This window comes from Gracilinanus agilis, chromosome 4 (assembly GCF_016433145.1).
Source record: "Gracilinanus agilis isolate LMUSP501 chromosome 4, AgileGrace, whole genome shotgun sequence".
NCBI classification, from domain to species: domain Eukaryota; kingdom Metazoa; phylum Chordata; class Mammalia; order Didelphimorphia; family Didelphidae; genus Gracilinanus; species Gracilinanus agilis.
The window spans coordinates 509,013,988-509,031,048 of NC_058133.1; the positions used below are offsets into that span (position 1 = coordinate 509,013,988).

The following is a 17,061-nucleotide window of genomic DNA, read 5'->3' on the forward strand; positions in this document are numbered from 1 at the left end:
GCTATCTAAATATCTTCTCATTTGCTCATTGGAAGAAGCAAGGAGAGACAGTTGCCTCAGTGGTCCAAGGAAGAGGAGCTGAAAGCCTGGAGTGTTAGAGGAGAGAAAGGGGCCTCAGAGGCCTGCTGGGAACATCAAAACAAGATTTGGCAACTGTTTGGTTGGATGATTTGAGGGAACATGGGAAGCTGAAGATATCAATAATGAACCTGGGAAATGGGACCAGTCTGGTGGTCTACTGGATAGTAGCAGGACAGTTTGGAGGAGAGGAGGATCTGGGGGGGAGGGAGAGAGAAAGGGAATGGATCTGAGATGCCTGGGGCACAGCTAATTCAAAATGTCTTTGAATAGGAAGCTGGGGATGCAGGAATGGAGCCCAGGAGAGAAGTTGGGCCTAGATACATTGAATTATCTGCAAAGATAACCATTGAACTCATGGCACCTTATGAGATCACTCAGGGAGAGAATCAAGTGCAGGAGTTCTAAAGCTATTGGGAGGAAGCACAGACCCCTTGAGCAGGCTGGTGAAGTCTACAGATCCCTTCATAGAATACTTTTATTTAAAAAAAAAAAAAAATTTAAACCCTTACCTTCCACCTTAGAAGAAATACTATATATTGGTTCCAAGGCAGAAGAGTGGTAAGGGCTATGCTGTGGGGGTTAAGTGACTCATTCAGGGTCACACAGTTCAGAAGTGTCTGAGGCCAGATTTGAAACCAGGGCCTCCCAACTCTAGGCCTAGTTGTCAATCCACTATACCACTCAGCTGCCCCCTGGAAAAATGTTTTCAAATCATGGAAAGATATACTCAATTTAACTAGAGGTTAGTGAAAGTGAAGATATATTTTTTTCTATCAAGATCCTTTTGAGGTCCAAGGACTCAAGGTTAAAAATGTATGGCATAGGGGCAGCTGGGTAGCTCAGAGGATTGAGAGTCAGGCCTAGAGACGGGAGGTCCTAGGTTCAAACCCGGCCTCAGCCACTTCCCAGCTGTGTGACCCTGGGCAAGTCACTTGACCCCCATTGCCCACCCTTACCAATCTTCCACCTATGAGACAATATACCAAAGTACAAGGGTTAAAAAAAAAATTAAATTAAAAAAAAAAAATGTATGGCATAGGGGCAGCTAGGTGGATCAGTGGATAGAGAGGCCAGTCCTGGAGGCAGGAGGTTCAAATCTGGTCTCAGACACTTACTAGCTGGCTGGCCCTGGGCAAATCGCTTAGCTCCCATTGCCTGGCCCTCACTGCTCTTCTGCCTTGGAACTGATACTTAGTATTGATTCTAAGACAGGAGGTGAGGATTTTTTAAAACTAAAGTTAAATTTAAAAAGACCTGGTAGACAGGAGAATATTATACACAGAGATACACTGTGGATACACTGTGGCACAATCGAATATAATAAATAGACTTCTCTCCTAGCAGCGATGCAAGGATCCAGGACAATTCTGAGGGACTTCTGAGAAAGAAGCTCTCCACATCCAGAGGAAGAACTGTGGGAGCAGAAAACACAGAAGAAACACAGCTGCTTGATCACATGGGACAATGGGAATATGACTGAGGATGTAGACTCTAAACGATCGCACCAGTGCAAATATTAATAATATGGAAATAGGTCTTGATCAATGACACATGCAAAAAACCCAGTGGAATTGTCCATTGGCTACGAGAGTGGGGTGGGAGGAGGGGACGGAAAGAACATGAATCATGGAACCAGGGAAAAATATTCTTAATTAATTAACTAATTAATTAAACTTAAAAAAAAGACCTGGTAGATAGAGAAAAAAGAAGAGGCCATATAGATCAGAATTGGGAGTTCAGCTTGGCTTCCTCTTCATCACTGTGGTCATCGTCTACATTATTCCTTCTTGCCCTGCTGATTTCATTGGCATCTAATGCCACCAGTTTCTGACACCAGATACTACCAGGCCAAGGCTTTCTGGGATTGTAGTAGAACTATGATAAGTTAATGTTTTATGTGCTAAATATTAATGGACACTTGGGGTCTTCTGAACTTTACTCACTTCTTTTGTAGGAGAAGAAATAAATATTTGACACAAATCTGATACCTACCTTCTACATTAAACACTTTCTTCTTCTTTTTTTATACCTTTACTTTCCTTCTTGGAATCAATACCGTACATTGGTTCCAAGACAGAAGAGCAGTAAGGGGTAGGCAATGGGGCTTAAGAGGGTTGCCCAGGGTCACACAGCTAGGAAGTGTCTGAGGTCAGATTTGAACCCAGGACCCCTTCTCTCCAGGCCTGGCTCTCTATCCACTGAGCCACCGAGCTGGAGAGAGCAGGTTCAGTTAAATGCCGAAATCTGAAGCCAGACTGTAGAGAGCGAAAAAGAGAAAGGAAGGGAATGGCCGTCTTAAGGACTTTGGCCATAAGAGAGAGAAGATATATGGAGCAATGGCTCGCAAAGATAGACCCATCAATGAGAGCTTTCTGAGGATGGAGGAGATACGGGCATCTTTGTAGACAGTAGGGGAAGCAACCAGTAGACAGAAGACATTGAAGGTAAGCGAGACAATCAGAATGATGGAGGAAGCTCCAGAAGACAGGATGAAACGGGATCACAAGGTAGGCCTCAGCAAAGGAAGGGCTAGCTCTAAGTATGAGATGAGATAAAGGAGGAAATAGTGGCAGAAGGTCTCTGAGGGACGGAGATAAGACAGAGGGATGTAGAGGGAGCTCTCAGCCTCACTGAAAAATTGTTGGTGGCAAAATTGTTGGTGGAGCTGCGACTCAGTACAACCATTTTGGAAACCAATTTGGAATTTTACAAATAAAGTGCTGAAAATGACAGAATCCTTTGACCCAGAGATACCATTCGTTACTCAGCTTATGCCTCAAAAGGAGGTAATTTAATTAATTTAGAATAATTATTATTTAGAAGAATTTATTTAGAAGAATTATTAAGAAGAAATATTCATAGCAGCACTTCTTGTGAAAGCAAAGAACTAGAAAGAGAGTAGCTGCCCATTGGGTGGGAAATGGCTAAATGAAGCGTGGTGCATGGGCATAATGAAATATTCCTGTGATGTAAGAAATGATGTGTGTGATGAAGACTGAGAAGCCTGGAAAGAGCTCCGTGAACTGATGCAGAATGAAGTCAACAGCACCAAGAAAACAATTTAAGTAACCATGACAACGTAATGGAAAGAAACACACACATCCACACAAATCAAAAGTGAATCTAGCAAAATTATAAAGGTCAAGCATGGCTGAATGAAGAAACACGAGAGGACACCCCCAACCTACCCCAAGTGTTACGCTTTGTATATATTGATCGATTATGCTGGCTCTTTCCCTCTTGTAACCAGCACAAGACCAAATAACTGAGGAAACAAAGGTTTCATATTCTGAACATATCACTTTACTAAGAAATGTGTGCCAATTGCCCAACAAATCAAGACTAAGTACCTTTTCCTCAGTTTTGGGCTAAACCCCCCATACAGGGGAAGATGGATTTTATATAATAACAACAATTACTTGAAGGAGACCAATTCATTTTAAAAAGTCAATACACCATTAGGTAATCTGATTTCTAACTGGACGAAAGATCAGGGACTTTGCAAGTTGGGAGGAGTACAATCCCTCTGGGACAGGGGTGTCCCGCTCCTCTCTAAATGCCTGAAAACAATCAAAAGAACTGAAAACAGTAACTGACTGATCAATATGGGGATCATTCTCAGTGAAGACATTTGGGTTGCTTGAGATGTACAACTGTGAGAAAACTCTTTTTTTGGGATCTGATTGTGTTTCTCACTTAGGTTCTTGAATAAAGGTCTCTAAACAGCAGGTACAGGTAGTCCAATTTCTGAGCCACAAAGGGTTCAAACAATGCAATAAGGTTTTTTTTTTTCCCAATTCTTACAAATAAACAAACTTTTCTCAAGGGACAGAATCTGGACTAGGCCTATAATTTGAATAGAAAGAGAATTAAGCCAGCTCCAGAACTGAATCACAAGATGGAGTCAGTGTGGTTCACTCAGTTCCCACCGTTAACTACTTGCTTTCAGTTTCCAGTCCTTCAATTTTCCTCAAGTACTTTTTCTTCTTTGACTTTAAAAATACACTGGTGGCTCAGTGGATTGAGAGTCAGGCCCAGAGATGGGAGGTCCTGGGTTCAAATCTGGCTTCAGACACTTTCTAGCTGTGTGACCCTGGGCAAGTCACTTTGCCCCCATTGCCTAGCCCTTACTGCTCTTCTGCCTCAGAACCAATACATGATATTGATCTAGAATGAGAGGTAAGAGTTTCAGTTTTGAAAAAATATTATTTGTATGTGTGATGGTCCTCTAGGGGAAAGGATACTGGGGGAAAATATGGGCATGTAAAAAAAAAATAATACAAACTTATTTTTTTTAAACCCTTAACTTCTGTGTATTGGTTCCTTGGTGGAAGAGTGGTAAGGGTGGGCAATGGGGGTCAAGTGACTTGCCCAGGGTCACCCAGCTGGGAAGTGTCTGAGGCCAAATTTGAACCCAGGACCTCCTGTCTCTAGGCCTGACTCTCAATCCACTGAGCTACCCAACTGCCCCCCAAACTTATTTTTTTTTTCAGTGAGGCAAGACTCTCAGCTAAAAGGATGAGGTGTGAGGGAGCTACCATGGCTTGAAGAGGTTTTAAAAAGATCTGGAAGAGCCATTGCCGAGTGGGAGAGTGAATCAATGAAGGCTTTACAGAGCAAGAATGGAGATAGAATTAGGGAGCAAGAGACTAGAGAGAGCGGAGTAGCCATAAACTGGTCAAGATGGGGAAGGAGAGTGTAGCCCAGGGGAGGGCTGATGGCCCAGGAAAGAACTGAGGGGAGGGGGAAGCTGGGTAGCTCCATGGATTGAGAGTTAGGCCTAGAGACTAGGAGGTTCTAGGTTCAAAGCTGGCCTCAGACACTTCCCAGCTGTGTGACCCTGGGCAAGTCACTTGATCCCCATTGCCAACCCTTGCCACTCTTCTGCCTCGGAGCCAATACACAGACGTTGAGGGTTTAAAAAAAAAAAGGACTGAGGGGACTGGAAGCCACAATGAGATCCTAGAGCAGGGTCTGGGGTTACAAGGCAGTGGGAGAAGTGCAAAGACAATACATTGGAATCAGATGAGAGAATTTTGGAATGAACCATTGAGGAAGTGGTGGTACATCTGCGGGTGATGACAAGATCAGGGGTTGGAGCATCTTGGTCTATTGCTGACAGAGGGGGAGGAATAGGTCACCGAAAGGACTTTAAATGTCAAAGAGAGCGTCAGTGCCCAGAGAAGGGCCCGGCCTAGAAAAACTTGCTAATGCTTGTTGCAAAGGATGGAAGAAAAGGAAAGGAAGTCCCTGGCGGGAGAAGCATGGGCTGATGATGGCGGCAAAGAAGGAAGAAGCGGTCTGGCTGATTTACACTTGTTTATTGGCAAAGTGTCATTGTAGGATGGAGACCACCTTCTTCCCCTCCCACCATCCATGGAAAAATAAACTCTGCCCCAACCCCCTCCCTCCCCTCCTCCCTCTCATGCTCTGTCCTCCCGGATCTCTGGGAGACCCCCTAAGCCTGGAGCCCTAAGACACTGTGGTTGTCTACATTCCCTCCTACCCCTTCCTCAGCTTGAGCAGGAATGCAGTGGGCAAAGGCGTCCTAGATGGAGACTCCAACTCGAAGCTGTCCCCAGGGCAGGGGAGAGAGCAGGAGCTGGGAGGAGCAGGATGAGGGGCAGGTGCCCATGCTGGGTACAGGGGCTCTGGGGGGGGGGGCAGGGAGTCTGAGGACCAACTCCTGAGACAGGGACCAAATGGAGACCCAACCAGGCTTTGTCTGGGTTCCTGAGGAGGGCAGTAAGTTTTCTGGGGATGCCAGAGTGCTCAGGGACTACTTCACGGTGTTCCTTCACACCCCTGAAATGTGGTGCCCTCGGAGCTCTCAAGCCCCAGCTCCTGCTGAGTCAGCCTGGGCCAGAAAGTCAGGACCCCCCTGCCCAGTGGACCACTCAGACCATCAGCACAAAGGTCCTTCCAGGGGGCCGACTCCTTTAAAGCAGGAGGGAGGGGACCCAGATCTTGTTCCAGACAGGACCCGTCAATCTCTGTGTCCTTTGCTGAGCTCCCCCCAGTGGGCTTTCAACCCTCCCAGCCCCCCCCCCCCCGAAATCTGGCTAGCATCTAGGCTGGAAACAAGCCTTTTGCGGGAAGAAGAGGCTGTCACAGTGAACAAAGGAGGGGCTCAGCTCAGGCCTGAGTTACCACCTCCAACCAGTGGCACATCGTGGTGGTGAAGAGAAGGGGTGGGGACCGGGGACCTGTGGGTATGGCATCACAGTCAGCAGAGGGAAGCAAGGCCTGGGGGCTCACTCAGCTTTAGCTGAATGCCAGGCTCTGGGGAGAGGACGGCCCGGCACTGCTACCCCAGCGTCTGGCTCCCTGGCAGAAAGGCCCAGGGCCCTGGGGTGGGCAAAGGGCACCAGCTGCAGGGAAGAGCCATGTCGGGGCACGGCTAGCTCTCGGCCCCTACCACACCTCGCAGAGTTGCCCGGGGTTCATGGGAGAGCCGACGGGGCAGTTGAAGTGTCGAAGGAAATCCCGGGAATTGGAGAGAGTGCCCAGCACTCGGAAGCGGGCAGGGCTGTGGGGGTCCGTCACCAACCCCTCGTGGGAGCTCTCAGGAGTGCGCACCGAGCACCACACCTGCAGGCCGGGACAGACAAAATGCACAGCTCAGACTCTTTCCTCCCCCTTCCACTTCCTCTGTTCCTGCTCAGCTCCTATTCTAGGCCATTCCCCACCCCCACCGCCACCCCCTCCCTGCCCTTGACTTTGAAATTCTTAAAATCTCAGCCAGGATCTCCCCAGGGTGGCATGAGGCAAAGAAGTCTGAGGACCTGAGTTCAAATCCTGTGTCTTCCACTAACTCCCCAGGCAAGCCCCTTAATCTCTCTGGACCCAGAATTCCCTTCTTTACAAAAGGAAGGGATGAGATGATTATTCGATTTATTAGATATACCATATTATTATATTATCTATATTCATGTTATATATGTGAATATTATGGATTTTCACACTACATAGAATGTATATGATATAGATATTCTCTACGTTAGATGATTATTCTATTTGTTAGATATTCTACATTATTAGATTATCTATATTCACGGTATATTACATATGTGAATATTACAGATTTTCACACAATATATATAATGTATATAGTATAGATATTCTCCAAATTAGATGATTTTTCTATTTCGAAATGTGCCATCCCGGCACCCTTTCCCTTGGCCCAGGTTCAAAGTCATGACTTGCAGAGTGAGGGCTCCGGCTCAGAAGAACAGCAAATCCTCTCTTGTGACCTTCTAGCCGGGGCCCCGGGGCAGCTGGGCAGGCCCCGTCCTCAGGACAAATTCAGCTGAAGGTATGGGGTGGTCATGGGAGTCAGGATGTTTTAGTGTATCAGAGGAGGTCCAGTAGGGATAGCAACAAGGGTTTGGGGAACCTTCCAAGAGGAAAGCCCGGCTGCTGCTGAGTGACTGAGGGTTAGTGGGGGGTCTGAGAGGGACAGGAGAGGCAGAGGGGGGAGAATAAGCATTTAGAGAGCACCTCCCGAGTGGAGGACACTGACCCAAGCACTTGATAAATATAGTCTCGTTCAATCCTCACAGCAAACAGAGGCAGGGCTGTTCCGTTCCCATTTTACAGGTGAAGAAATAGAGTCAAACAGAGGTTAAGTGACTTGGCCACAGATGAGGAAACTGAGGCCCAGAGATGAAGCGAGTGCTCAGGGCCACGGTGCCTCTCAATGTCTTTTGTTTCTTTCCCTTATAGCCGTGGTTCCCAGACCGAGTGTGTGTGTGTGGGGGGGAGGGGGTACCCTCCCAAGGGGTCACTAGAGAATATTTAAGTTTTCAACCTCACTAATAAAAAGAACCATTAGGTATTTCTTTTGTCCTAGGTGGGGCATGAAAAAAAATGACTGAGAACCTGGAGAGTTTGGGGACCTCTAGACCATACCAGTTTGGCTCTAGGACTGATTGATGGAGAGTGAGGAACAGTTGAGTGGAAAGGTGGCTTGGGAATAAGATGGCCTGGATTCAAATCCTGCCTCTATTCTACCTGGATGATCTCAAGTTGGTCATTTTCCTCCTCTGGGCTTCCTTTTCTCTAAAATGAAGAGGCTAACAAGCGCGATCATCTCTTCCTTGCTACACTCCTAGGACTACAAGAATTTTAGAGGCCAAGAAGAAATGAGAGCTGATAGGAGATTAAAGAGGGGGCCCAGGTTTGCATTGCCATTTCCCAGTTCGCCAGCTCAACTTCTATAGACTCTGGGAGAACCAGGGCCTAACCCCCCAACTCTATTTTCTTCTTCTTTCCTCTCTACTCCCAGCATGACATAGGGCAGAGGGCGGTAGAGAGGGACTAACAGGAGAGGACCTGGGCTGGAATGCTGCCCCTGAGGTGACTGTACCTGGGCAAATCCCACAAAGAAGAGCTGGTGGTTAGTGAATCCCACAGCCGGGAGGTGCTGCTCCTCCCCGTGCTTCCTCAGCCACATTTGGTAAGCCTAGGACCAAGCACAGTACAACCATCCCCAGCATGACATTTGCCTCTCCATCCCTTTGGGGCATCCCTTCCCCACTTACCAGGCTTGCTTGGCTTCTTCTGCCTCTCCCCCCCCCCCCCCCCCAGGAGGGATGTGCAGGGCAGAAGGCCTGGCTCCAACACAGAGGACCACTCACTCACATTATAAGCAGCCTTGAGACCCCCGTTGTCAGCAATATTCTCGCCTAACGTCTGCCGTCCATTGAGCCGCTCACCATTGACCTGGTACCGTCCATACTGCTCCTCCATACAAGCTGTGTGGTTCTGAAATGCGGCCAGGGATTCATTCTGCCACCAAGGTCGGAGGTTCCCCTCTTTGTCATACTCCCTTCCTGATCCGTTTTAGACATAAACAGATACATATTCATTGTTGGTAGCATTGCAAATCTGCAGAATCCTTTATGGAGAAGGATCTGGCAGCACACAGCAGGAGTTGCAAAAATCCTCACACCCCTTGAACCAATAAGTCCAGTTGCTGGGAAATTAACATAAAAGGTTTACTTTTTTAAAAAGAGTTTTCTGTTCAGATTTTCATAGAACATCCTAGTAATAACAAAATTAGAAGCATCTTAAATATTCAACAAATGGGAAAAAATTGTGGCATATTAAGTGGAAGTCACTAAACCAGTATAGTTCAAGTCAAACAATCATTTATTAACCACTTACTATGGGCCAGGCACTATAAGATAGTTGGTTATATCGCTGTTTAGGGTTTTATAGTTTCCAAGATTTTTCAGTTGGATTTGTAATTTCATTCGTTTAGGGAACTTCCAGGGTGGCAAATCCTTCTCTCAATACACCTCAGCACCTTCTCTGTAGATAATAATCTGAGAGAGTTGCTTGGGACACTAAGCGTCCTACTCAGTTTCACAAAGCTAGAATGTGTCAGAATAGGGATTAGAACCCATGTCTTTCTGACTCCAAATCCAACTCTATCCACTAGGGCAAGATATCGAAAAAAGAAGGTAAGGGACCCAGATCTCATCTGCCCTAAGAAATGAGAGGGACAAAACAAGAGTGCCCACGCTAGCCTTAGTCTTGTGCCCGTGAAAGCAGAGGGATAGAACAATAGATAGGACAGGCCAGCCAGTGACATCCTTGGGTTCCTACCTTGGTCATCGAAGGCATGTGTCAGCTCATGACCCATCACCACGCCGATGCCTCCAAAGTTCAAGGCCCTGAACGAGACCAACAGATGACCCATGAGAAGCTCAAGGCCTGATTCCTGGGCCCAAGAGGCCCTTCTTCCAGCCTCCTCTCCTCCATGCCCTCTCCCATGCTTTTATCCTTTGCTCCCGTCCCTATCCCTAGGCTCACTTGGGGTGGCTTCGGGCATAGAAGGGGGCCTGCAGAATGCCAGCCGGGAAGACAATTTCATTCTTGGTTGGAAGATAGTAGGCGTTCACTGTCTGTGGGGTCATGCTCCACCTGTACAGGAAGGTAGAAGAGGACTCATTTCAGTTGGGCAGAAGCATCATGGTTTGGACCCACTGGGTCATTCCCACACACAGATTTGTAGGTCCATCCCTTCTGCCCTCAAACAGCTCTATTCCGAGCCCCAAACCCGAGCCCCTCTCCATCTTCTCAGGCCCCAAAGGTTGATAAGACCCCTTCACTCTCACTGGTCCCGATTGGGAGGCTTGCGAAGTTGGTCAGCCATCACCTTGGCGGAAAAGTTGTACAAATTCAACATGTTCTGGAAGAAAGAATCTTCTGAAACTTCATACTAGGAGGTAAAGAAGAAAAAGAGCCCTAGACACGAGTTCCAATTTCCCATTTCTTTGCCTTGTCCGTGCCTGAGAAATGTTCTTCCATGTCGCTCAGAATCCCCAGCTCCCAACAAGACTTAGCCAATGAACCTCTTTACAAGAGGCTTTTCCTGATTCCCTGAAAGTGTTATTACTTTGTTGTTTTCCTTTTTGACTTAATCATCTGTGGACACATTATGCCACCCAGTTGAATATAAGCTCCTTGAGGACAGACTCTGGTTTTCATCTATCTATCCCCAGCAGGTCAGCACATACTAAGCACTAAAGGAACTCTTTGGGGATTGAATGGAGTCTTCCCAAATTAGCTTGGGTCGATTTCTGTATAGAGTTTGTATTTCTTTGTCTATGTACCTGTTGTTTTCTGCCACTAGATTCTAAGCTCCTTGAGGGCAGGGACTTTGTTTTTCCATCTCCATCTCTTGTCCCTTTTGTATCTCGTCTTCCACTATTAGAATATGAGCTTCTTGAGACCAGGGACAATCTCGCTTTCTTGTATCTGTATCACCAGTGCTTGGCACACAGCAAGTGTCTAATAAATGCTCTGTCTGTCTATGGACCTCCATTTCATACCATGACAGATGCCATGGGTACCTTCACCTGCCCAAAGTGAAGCTTTTCCTCAAGGACTGGGGTATACAGAGGACCCTGACTGAAAGATGACTGTTGGAGAGGGAGAGATAGGGATACTCACACCATCATAAACATCATCCAGTTCTTTGGGGTCCAAGATAAAGTCAGGAAAGCCAATCATGTCATAGATGGCATCAGCCTGGAGAGACAAGAATTCTAAGGGATCTGAATTCTAGGAGCAGCCATTTAGTCATCCATGCATTCAATAGTCTGGATGGAATAGAGTTTGTGAAAAGCGATGTATCAGAGGTGGTTAGGTGGCTCAGTAGATAGAGAACCAAGCCTGAAGATGGAAGGGCCTACCTTCAATTGCGGTCTCAGACACTTCCTAGCTGTGAGACTCTTGGCAAGTCATTTAATCTCAGTTGCCTAGCCCATACCACTCTTCTGCCTTAGAACCAATACTCAGAGTTGATTCTAAGACAGAAAGTAAGAGTTTAGGGAGCAGCTGGGTGGCTCAGTGAATTGAAAGCCAGGCCTAGAGATGGGAAATCCTAGGGTCAAATATGACCTCAGATACTTCCTAGCTGTGTGACCCTGGGCAAGTCACTTGACCCCCATTGCCTACCCTTACCACTCCTCTGCCCTAGAACCAACACACAGTATTGATTCTAAGATGGAAGGTAAGAGTTTAAAAAAAAAAGAAAAGAAAAAAGAAAGTAAGAGTTTAAAAAGAAAGAAAGATAGAGAGGAAAGGAGGCAGTTAGGAAGGAAGGAAGAAAAAGAAAGAGAGGAAGGAAGAAAGGAAGGAAGGAAGGAAGGAAGGGAGGGAGGGAGGAAGGAAGGGAGGGAGGNTCATCAATAATTTCTCAGGGAGGAAAAAAACAAACAGACTTTGTTTAATGGATGAAGACTACAGAGTTGGAAGGAACCCTTCTCTTTAGTCTATTAATTTCCCTATCCTTCCAGGATAGCAATGAAGACAACTCTGCTTTGTTTCAGAATTTTTACCAAGTAGCTGTTATACTGCCTTTTTCCAGCTATGCCAGGATAACAACAATATTCAGCTGATATTGATATCATTCATTGTAATCTTGAGCAGTCTAAGGTTAAAAAAAAAGGTTAGTAGAGAGGGAAGGAAGGAGGAAGGAAGGACTGGAGGAAGAAAGGAAGGACTGGAGGAAGAAAGGAAGGACTGGAGGAAGAAAGGAAGGACTGGAGGAAGAAAGGAAGGAAGGAAGGAAGGAAGGAAGGAAGGAAGGAAGGAAGGAAGGAAGGAAGGAAGGGAGGGAGGGAGGGAGGGAGGAAGGAAGAAATGTATCCCATCAGATTGGATAGATAGGCTAGAGAAAGACTGGAAAGGGCTTTGGATGTCATACTGAGGAGTTTGTATCTGATCCAAGAGGCAATTGGGACCCACTGAAACTTCTTGAAGAAGGTAACACAACCAGACTGGTAGAAAAGCACAAAGAGTGATTTGACAACTGTATGTGTGACAGACAGGAGAGGACAGGGACCAGAGTGAGGAAAGCCAATTAGGAAGTCCATGTAATCATCTGAGGTGATGAGGACTCCATTGGAGATGAATGAGAGACGCTGGGGAGAGACAGTTGTTGAGAAATGGCAGTGAGGGAGAAGGAAGAGTTTTCAATGACTTGAGCTGGGAATCTAGAGCACCAGAAGGATGGTAGGAACCTCCACAGAAAGAGGGAAGTTTGGATGAGGAATTGATTTTGAGGAAAAATGAGTTCTCTTTTGGACAACTTGAGATGCCTCAAGCAGGTCCCATTAGGCAACTTGCTGTCTCCCCTCTCCCTACATCCTCCTCAACCTCAGGGTTCCTCTCCTTCCCCAGCTGCCCCTTACTTTCTCTTTGGCTGCTTGCCGTGTCCTCTCATCCATCCAAACCAACTGTCCCAGGGCCTCTTCGAAGGCGGTCCTTATCTCACTGATCATCCCCTCTGCCTATGGAAGAGAGAGAGGAGAGGAAATGAGTAGGAATCCAGCCCCCCCCCCCCCGGGCCCCCTTCTTTTCCCATCTTTTCCCCAGGGAGTGTGACCAGGGCCTGCTAAGTCCCAAGGACGTGGATGGGCCAAAGGACCAGACACTCACAATCTCCTTGCTCTCACGGTCAAACATGGCTTTCACAAAAAGGGATCCCAAGGCAAAACCAAGAGCATCATCGGTGTTGGAGATACAGGTCTGCCAGCGGGGTGTACAAGACTAGAGGAAAAAAGGAACAGTCCTTATCCAGCCTTACTCTCCAGGCTAACCCCCCCCCCCCTCCATCTCTAGGGCAGACTATCTGCCTTCTATGGAAGACCCGACCAACTCCTGCCTCTCTGAATATGGCACCCAAAGGAGAGGCATGCTCCTAGACTCCTCTCCCAAGGAAATGTTAAATGGGCCCCCAGAGACCATCTAGTCTGCCCCTTCACTTTACAGAGGAGGAAATGGAAGCCCAGAGAGAGAAAAGTCTGAGCAAGTCAATGCCAGATCCGGGAGTCCTGAGCCGGGAGTCTAGGTTTGTGTCTTCTAGACCTTGCCATGGAGGCAGCCATGAGGCCTCGGCAGTCTGATCCACAGACCTCTCCTCCTCAGATTTCCTTGGGGACTCCTGGCTCCCCAAATGTCTTTGCTCAAGTCCATGTCAGGAAGAAAGAGCCATGGACCTAGAGGTCAGGAGCTACTAGGAGACCCCAACTGTCACCTTCTTAGTCCCATAGAGAGTCTCCATCAGTTTCTCTTGTGCCACCTCAAAGCGCCGGTCTAGGCTAGAAGCAGTCTTCTGGACAAGGTTCCAAACCAAGTAATTGTTCAGAATGCTGGCAGACAAGAACAGGGAAGGGGGAGAGAGTGAAGGAGAGGCAGCTGGGGTGATGGATAGAAGGCTGGGCTGGGGCTCGGGAAGGCGTGGGTTCAGATCCTCCATCAGACACCTACTAGATGGGTAAGTCACTTAACCTGTCTGCCTCAGTTTCCTTGTCTGTGAAATAGGGATAATAATTCTTCCGGTACCTCTAGAAAGGGTTGGGAGGATCAGACGGGGCAGCCTATGTAAAGGGTTCTAGACACATTTGCTCTTAGGGGTAACTCTGGCCTGCAGAGAGGAATGTGACTGAATCTGTGCTCAGCGATGCCACAAGGTGCACCCAGAAGGACATGCCAGCAAGGCTATCAGTGGCTCTCAGTGCCGCAGAGGAGTGGGGATGGCACCCACCAAGTTCTGACATCGCCTCCTGGCTGCTGCCTTTGGGAGGAAGAAGGTGAGTGGGGCAGGGTACATCCAGGGACAGCTCAGGCTGGGTTTGCCTACATGATCTAGGCTTTCTCTGAATCCAAACTGGGGTGACCAGCTTCTGCACTAAGCTTAGGGATGACCCCCTGACCATGCTCTGAAGCCCCTCACACACACATGCTCAATCCCTGCTCCTGGGGAGGGCCACTCCTCCCCCCACCTTCTCTCTGTGCGACTGATGAGCTCCGACACCTGCTGCAAATAGTCGGTCCCATATACCACCACGGGCTCTGCATCTCCCAGCTCCAGGGGCGACAGGGCGAAAGAGAGGAAATCCAGCCACTCCACTGAGGGGGCCAGGGCCTAGGAGCGAGGAGAAGAGCCGAGGGAGAATGAGGTCAAGGAGATTTTCCATCTACCCTAAGCTCTGGCCAAGTCCTTCACCCAGGCCCTTCAGCTTCTGATGCAGGCCCCAACACCCTGCCCTGTTGCCATGACAACAGCATCTGGTTGCTTAGGAACTGCAGAGGGGGGAAGGGGAGGGACAGAAACAGCTGTGATGCTCTTCCTTTTCCCCCAGGACTGCCTCAGGGCAGAGCCACCCCCCTGCTAAGCTCTGTCCTCAGAGCACCTTGATGCCCAGGCAGCAGCCAGGGAAGAAGGGACTGGTAGACTTCCTTTGTGATGGCAGGGCAGGTAAGCAGCTGATGGGCAGGAGACAAACGAAAATCAGGATGACAAAGACCCCCACAGTCTTGAGCGCCAGTCTCAGGGGAATGCCTGTTCTCTTTGGCTTACCTGTAGAGCCTCCAGATTCTGTTGGTGCAACTGAGAGTTGACCCGATGGCTGTAGGTTATCCTTGCTATCTCCAGAGAGGAGGGAATGACTGGGAAGCCCCTCTGAGCCCTCTCCCCCTCTGCACCTCCTCATGGTCCTCAATGCTCAGACCTCCTCCGGCTCACCTACCTGCAGCTCAGAGATGCTCATTTTATTGTAGATTTTTTCCTCGTCCCGTCTCTGGTCCTGGGGCACCGTGATGTTGGCCAGCTCTGTCTCCAGCTCTATCACCTGCTGCATCTGCTCCCTGGTGGAGTCGGGGCGGCCCCCCAGCAGAGTGCCCAGTTCCACCATGTAGTCCAGGTATGCTGTGAGCACCTGCCACAGTGGCCAAGTGACCTGTGGGAGGAGGCCCTGGGGACACCCTCCTGGCCTCCTTCCCCTTGTGTATGCCCCTGGCCATTGAACCTGATCTCCATTTCCAAAGAGCTCTGCTATCAGCAGAGGGATGACAGTGTGGTTCAGGGGGAAGAGGCAGAGAACATAGGTTTGAGCTGGAGCTCTTCCACTTTCTAGCTGTGTGGTCTTGGGCAAATTCCCTGCCTTCTCTGCGCCTGTTGGTTACTCTAGAGGAAGGAGCATGGGCTCCTGAGTCAAGGAGCTCAGTTTAAATCCCAGCTCTGCTACTCCCCGTTAACCTTAAGTCCAGACTTCCCTGGGCTTTAGTTTCCTCAACTGTAAAATGGGGTGTTTGAACAAGTGAATTCCCTTCCAGTTCTGGGCTGATGATGCTCATCTCCTGATGTCTCTCCATTCTCCTCCTCTATGGGCCCCCTTCTAATGGCCCATGCCTCCTTTGCCAGCTGGAGCCCTCGGGGGCAGGGATTTATCTCAACACTCCCAGAGCCCCCACCCGGTGTTAACTTGCTCCTTTACCCTATCAGCCTTTCAATCCAGTCTCCACTCAATCCTGGGGCAACCCAGCCTGGGTTCATCCCCAGCATCTGGCCATGTTTTCATGAGTGTGAAGGTTCTCTGTCCCCCAGGCCTGGCACATCCTCTTTCCTCTCCTCTGCCACAGAGAATTCTTGGCTCCCTTCAAAAGCCAGCACAAGCGCAGGCTCCCCGATGACGCTCTTTCTGAGTCTCCCAGTTGTTAATGCATCCTGTGGGCTCACCCTGTAGTCAGTCCTCCTTACATGTGTGTGTGTGTGTGTGTGTGTGTGTGTGTGTGTGTGTGTGTGTGTGTGGCAGGGGAGAGACTCTCCTTGTCCTGCCATAGAATAGAACTTAAGTTCCTTGAGGGCAGGGACTTTTTCTTTTTCCTTTTTTGTATCTTCAACCTAGTACAGAGGGCCTGGATCAAAGTAGGGGCCTGGGAAATGTCTATTGATGGAGGGATGGAGGGATGGAGGGATGGATAGATAGAAGGGAGGATTCAATTGTGTGAAAATGATACAGTTGTGAAAAAATATGCCATCAGGAAAACATTTAAAAACATATTTACCTTCTGCCTTAGAATCAATTCTGTGTATCAGTTCCAAGGCAGAAGAGCAGTAAGAACTGGGGGTTAAGTGACTTGCCCAGGGTCACACAGCTAGGAAGTATCTGAAGTCAGATTTGAACCCAGGACTGGTTCTTTTTTTTTTTTTTTAAACCCTTACCTTCCATCTTGGAGTCAATACTGAGTATTGGCTCTAAGGCAGAAGAGTGGTAAGGGTAGGCAATGGGGGCCAAGTGACTTGCCCAGGGCCACACAGCTAGGAAGTGTCTGAGGCCAGATTTGAACCTAAGACCTCCAGTCTCTAGGCCTGACTCTCCATCCACTGAGCTACTCAGCTGCCCCCGCCAGGGCTGATTCTTAATCCACTAAACAACCTAGCTGTCCTGCTTAAAGTCCTTTTAATTAATTGTTATTATTGTGCCCTTAAAAATATTTTATTGAGGGGACAGCTAGGTGACTCAGTGGGTTGAGCCCTTACCGCTCTCTTGTCTTGGAACCAATACTTAGTATTGATTCTAAGATGGGAGATGAGGGTTCAAAAAAAGTAGCTTAAGGTTTGCAAAGGGTATACATGTAGATATAAAATGTAGATACATATTTATATACGTGCATATATTC

At 48.1% G+C, this 17,061-nt stretch overlaps 1 protein-coding gene across 8 annotated transcripts in view; it reads right to left on the reverse strand.

Moving 5' to 3' along the window:
* Positions 1-5,390: 5,390 nt before the first annotated feature.
* LOC123244705 (endothelin-converting enzyme 2) overlaps positions 5,391-17,061 on the reverse strand; it is a 40,786-nt gene continuing 29,115 nt past the window's right edge. For all 8 annotated transcript variants that reach the window (XM_044673243.1, XM_044673249.1, XM_044673250.1 and 5 more), the window contains 12 exons: positions 15,129-15,317; positions 14,382-14,524; positions 13,634-13,748; positions 13,036-13,146; positions 12,789-12,887; positions 11,044-11,121; positions 10,206-10,309; positions 9,901-10,011; positions 9,694-9,761; positions 8,725-8,915; positions 8,450-8,545; positions 5,391-6,672 (listed from right to left, as the gene is read on the reverse strand). In XM_044673243.1, the coding sequence (XP_044529178.1) occupies positions 6,496-6,672; positions 8,450-8,545; positions 8,725-8,915; positions 9,694-9,761; positions 9,901-10,011; positions 10,206-10,309; positions 11,044-11,121; positions 12,789-12,887; positions 13,036-13,146; positions 13,634-13,748; positions 14,382-14,524; positions 15,129-15,317 (1,482 nt within the window). In that variant the 3' untranslated portion in view covers positions 5,391-6,495. The remainder of the gene's footprint in view (positions 6,673-8,449; positions 8,546-8,724; positions 8,916-9,693; positions 9,762-9,900; positions 10,012-10,205; positions 10,310-11,043; positions 11,122-12,788; positions 12,888-13,035; positions 13,147-13,633; positions 13,749-14,381; positions 14,525-15,128; positions 15,318-17,061) is intronic.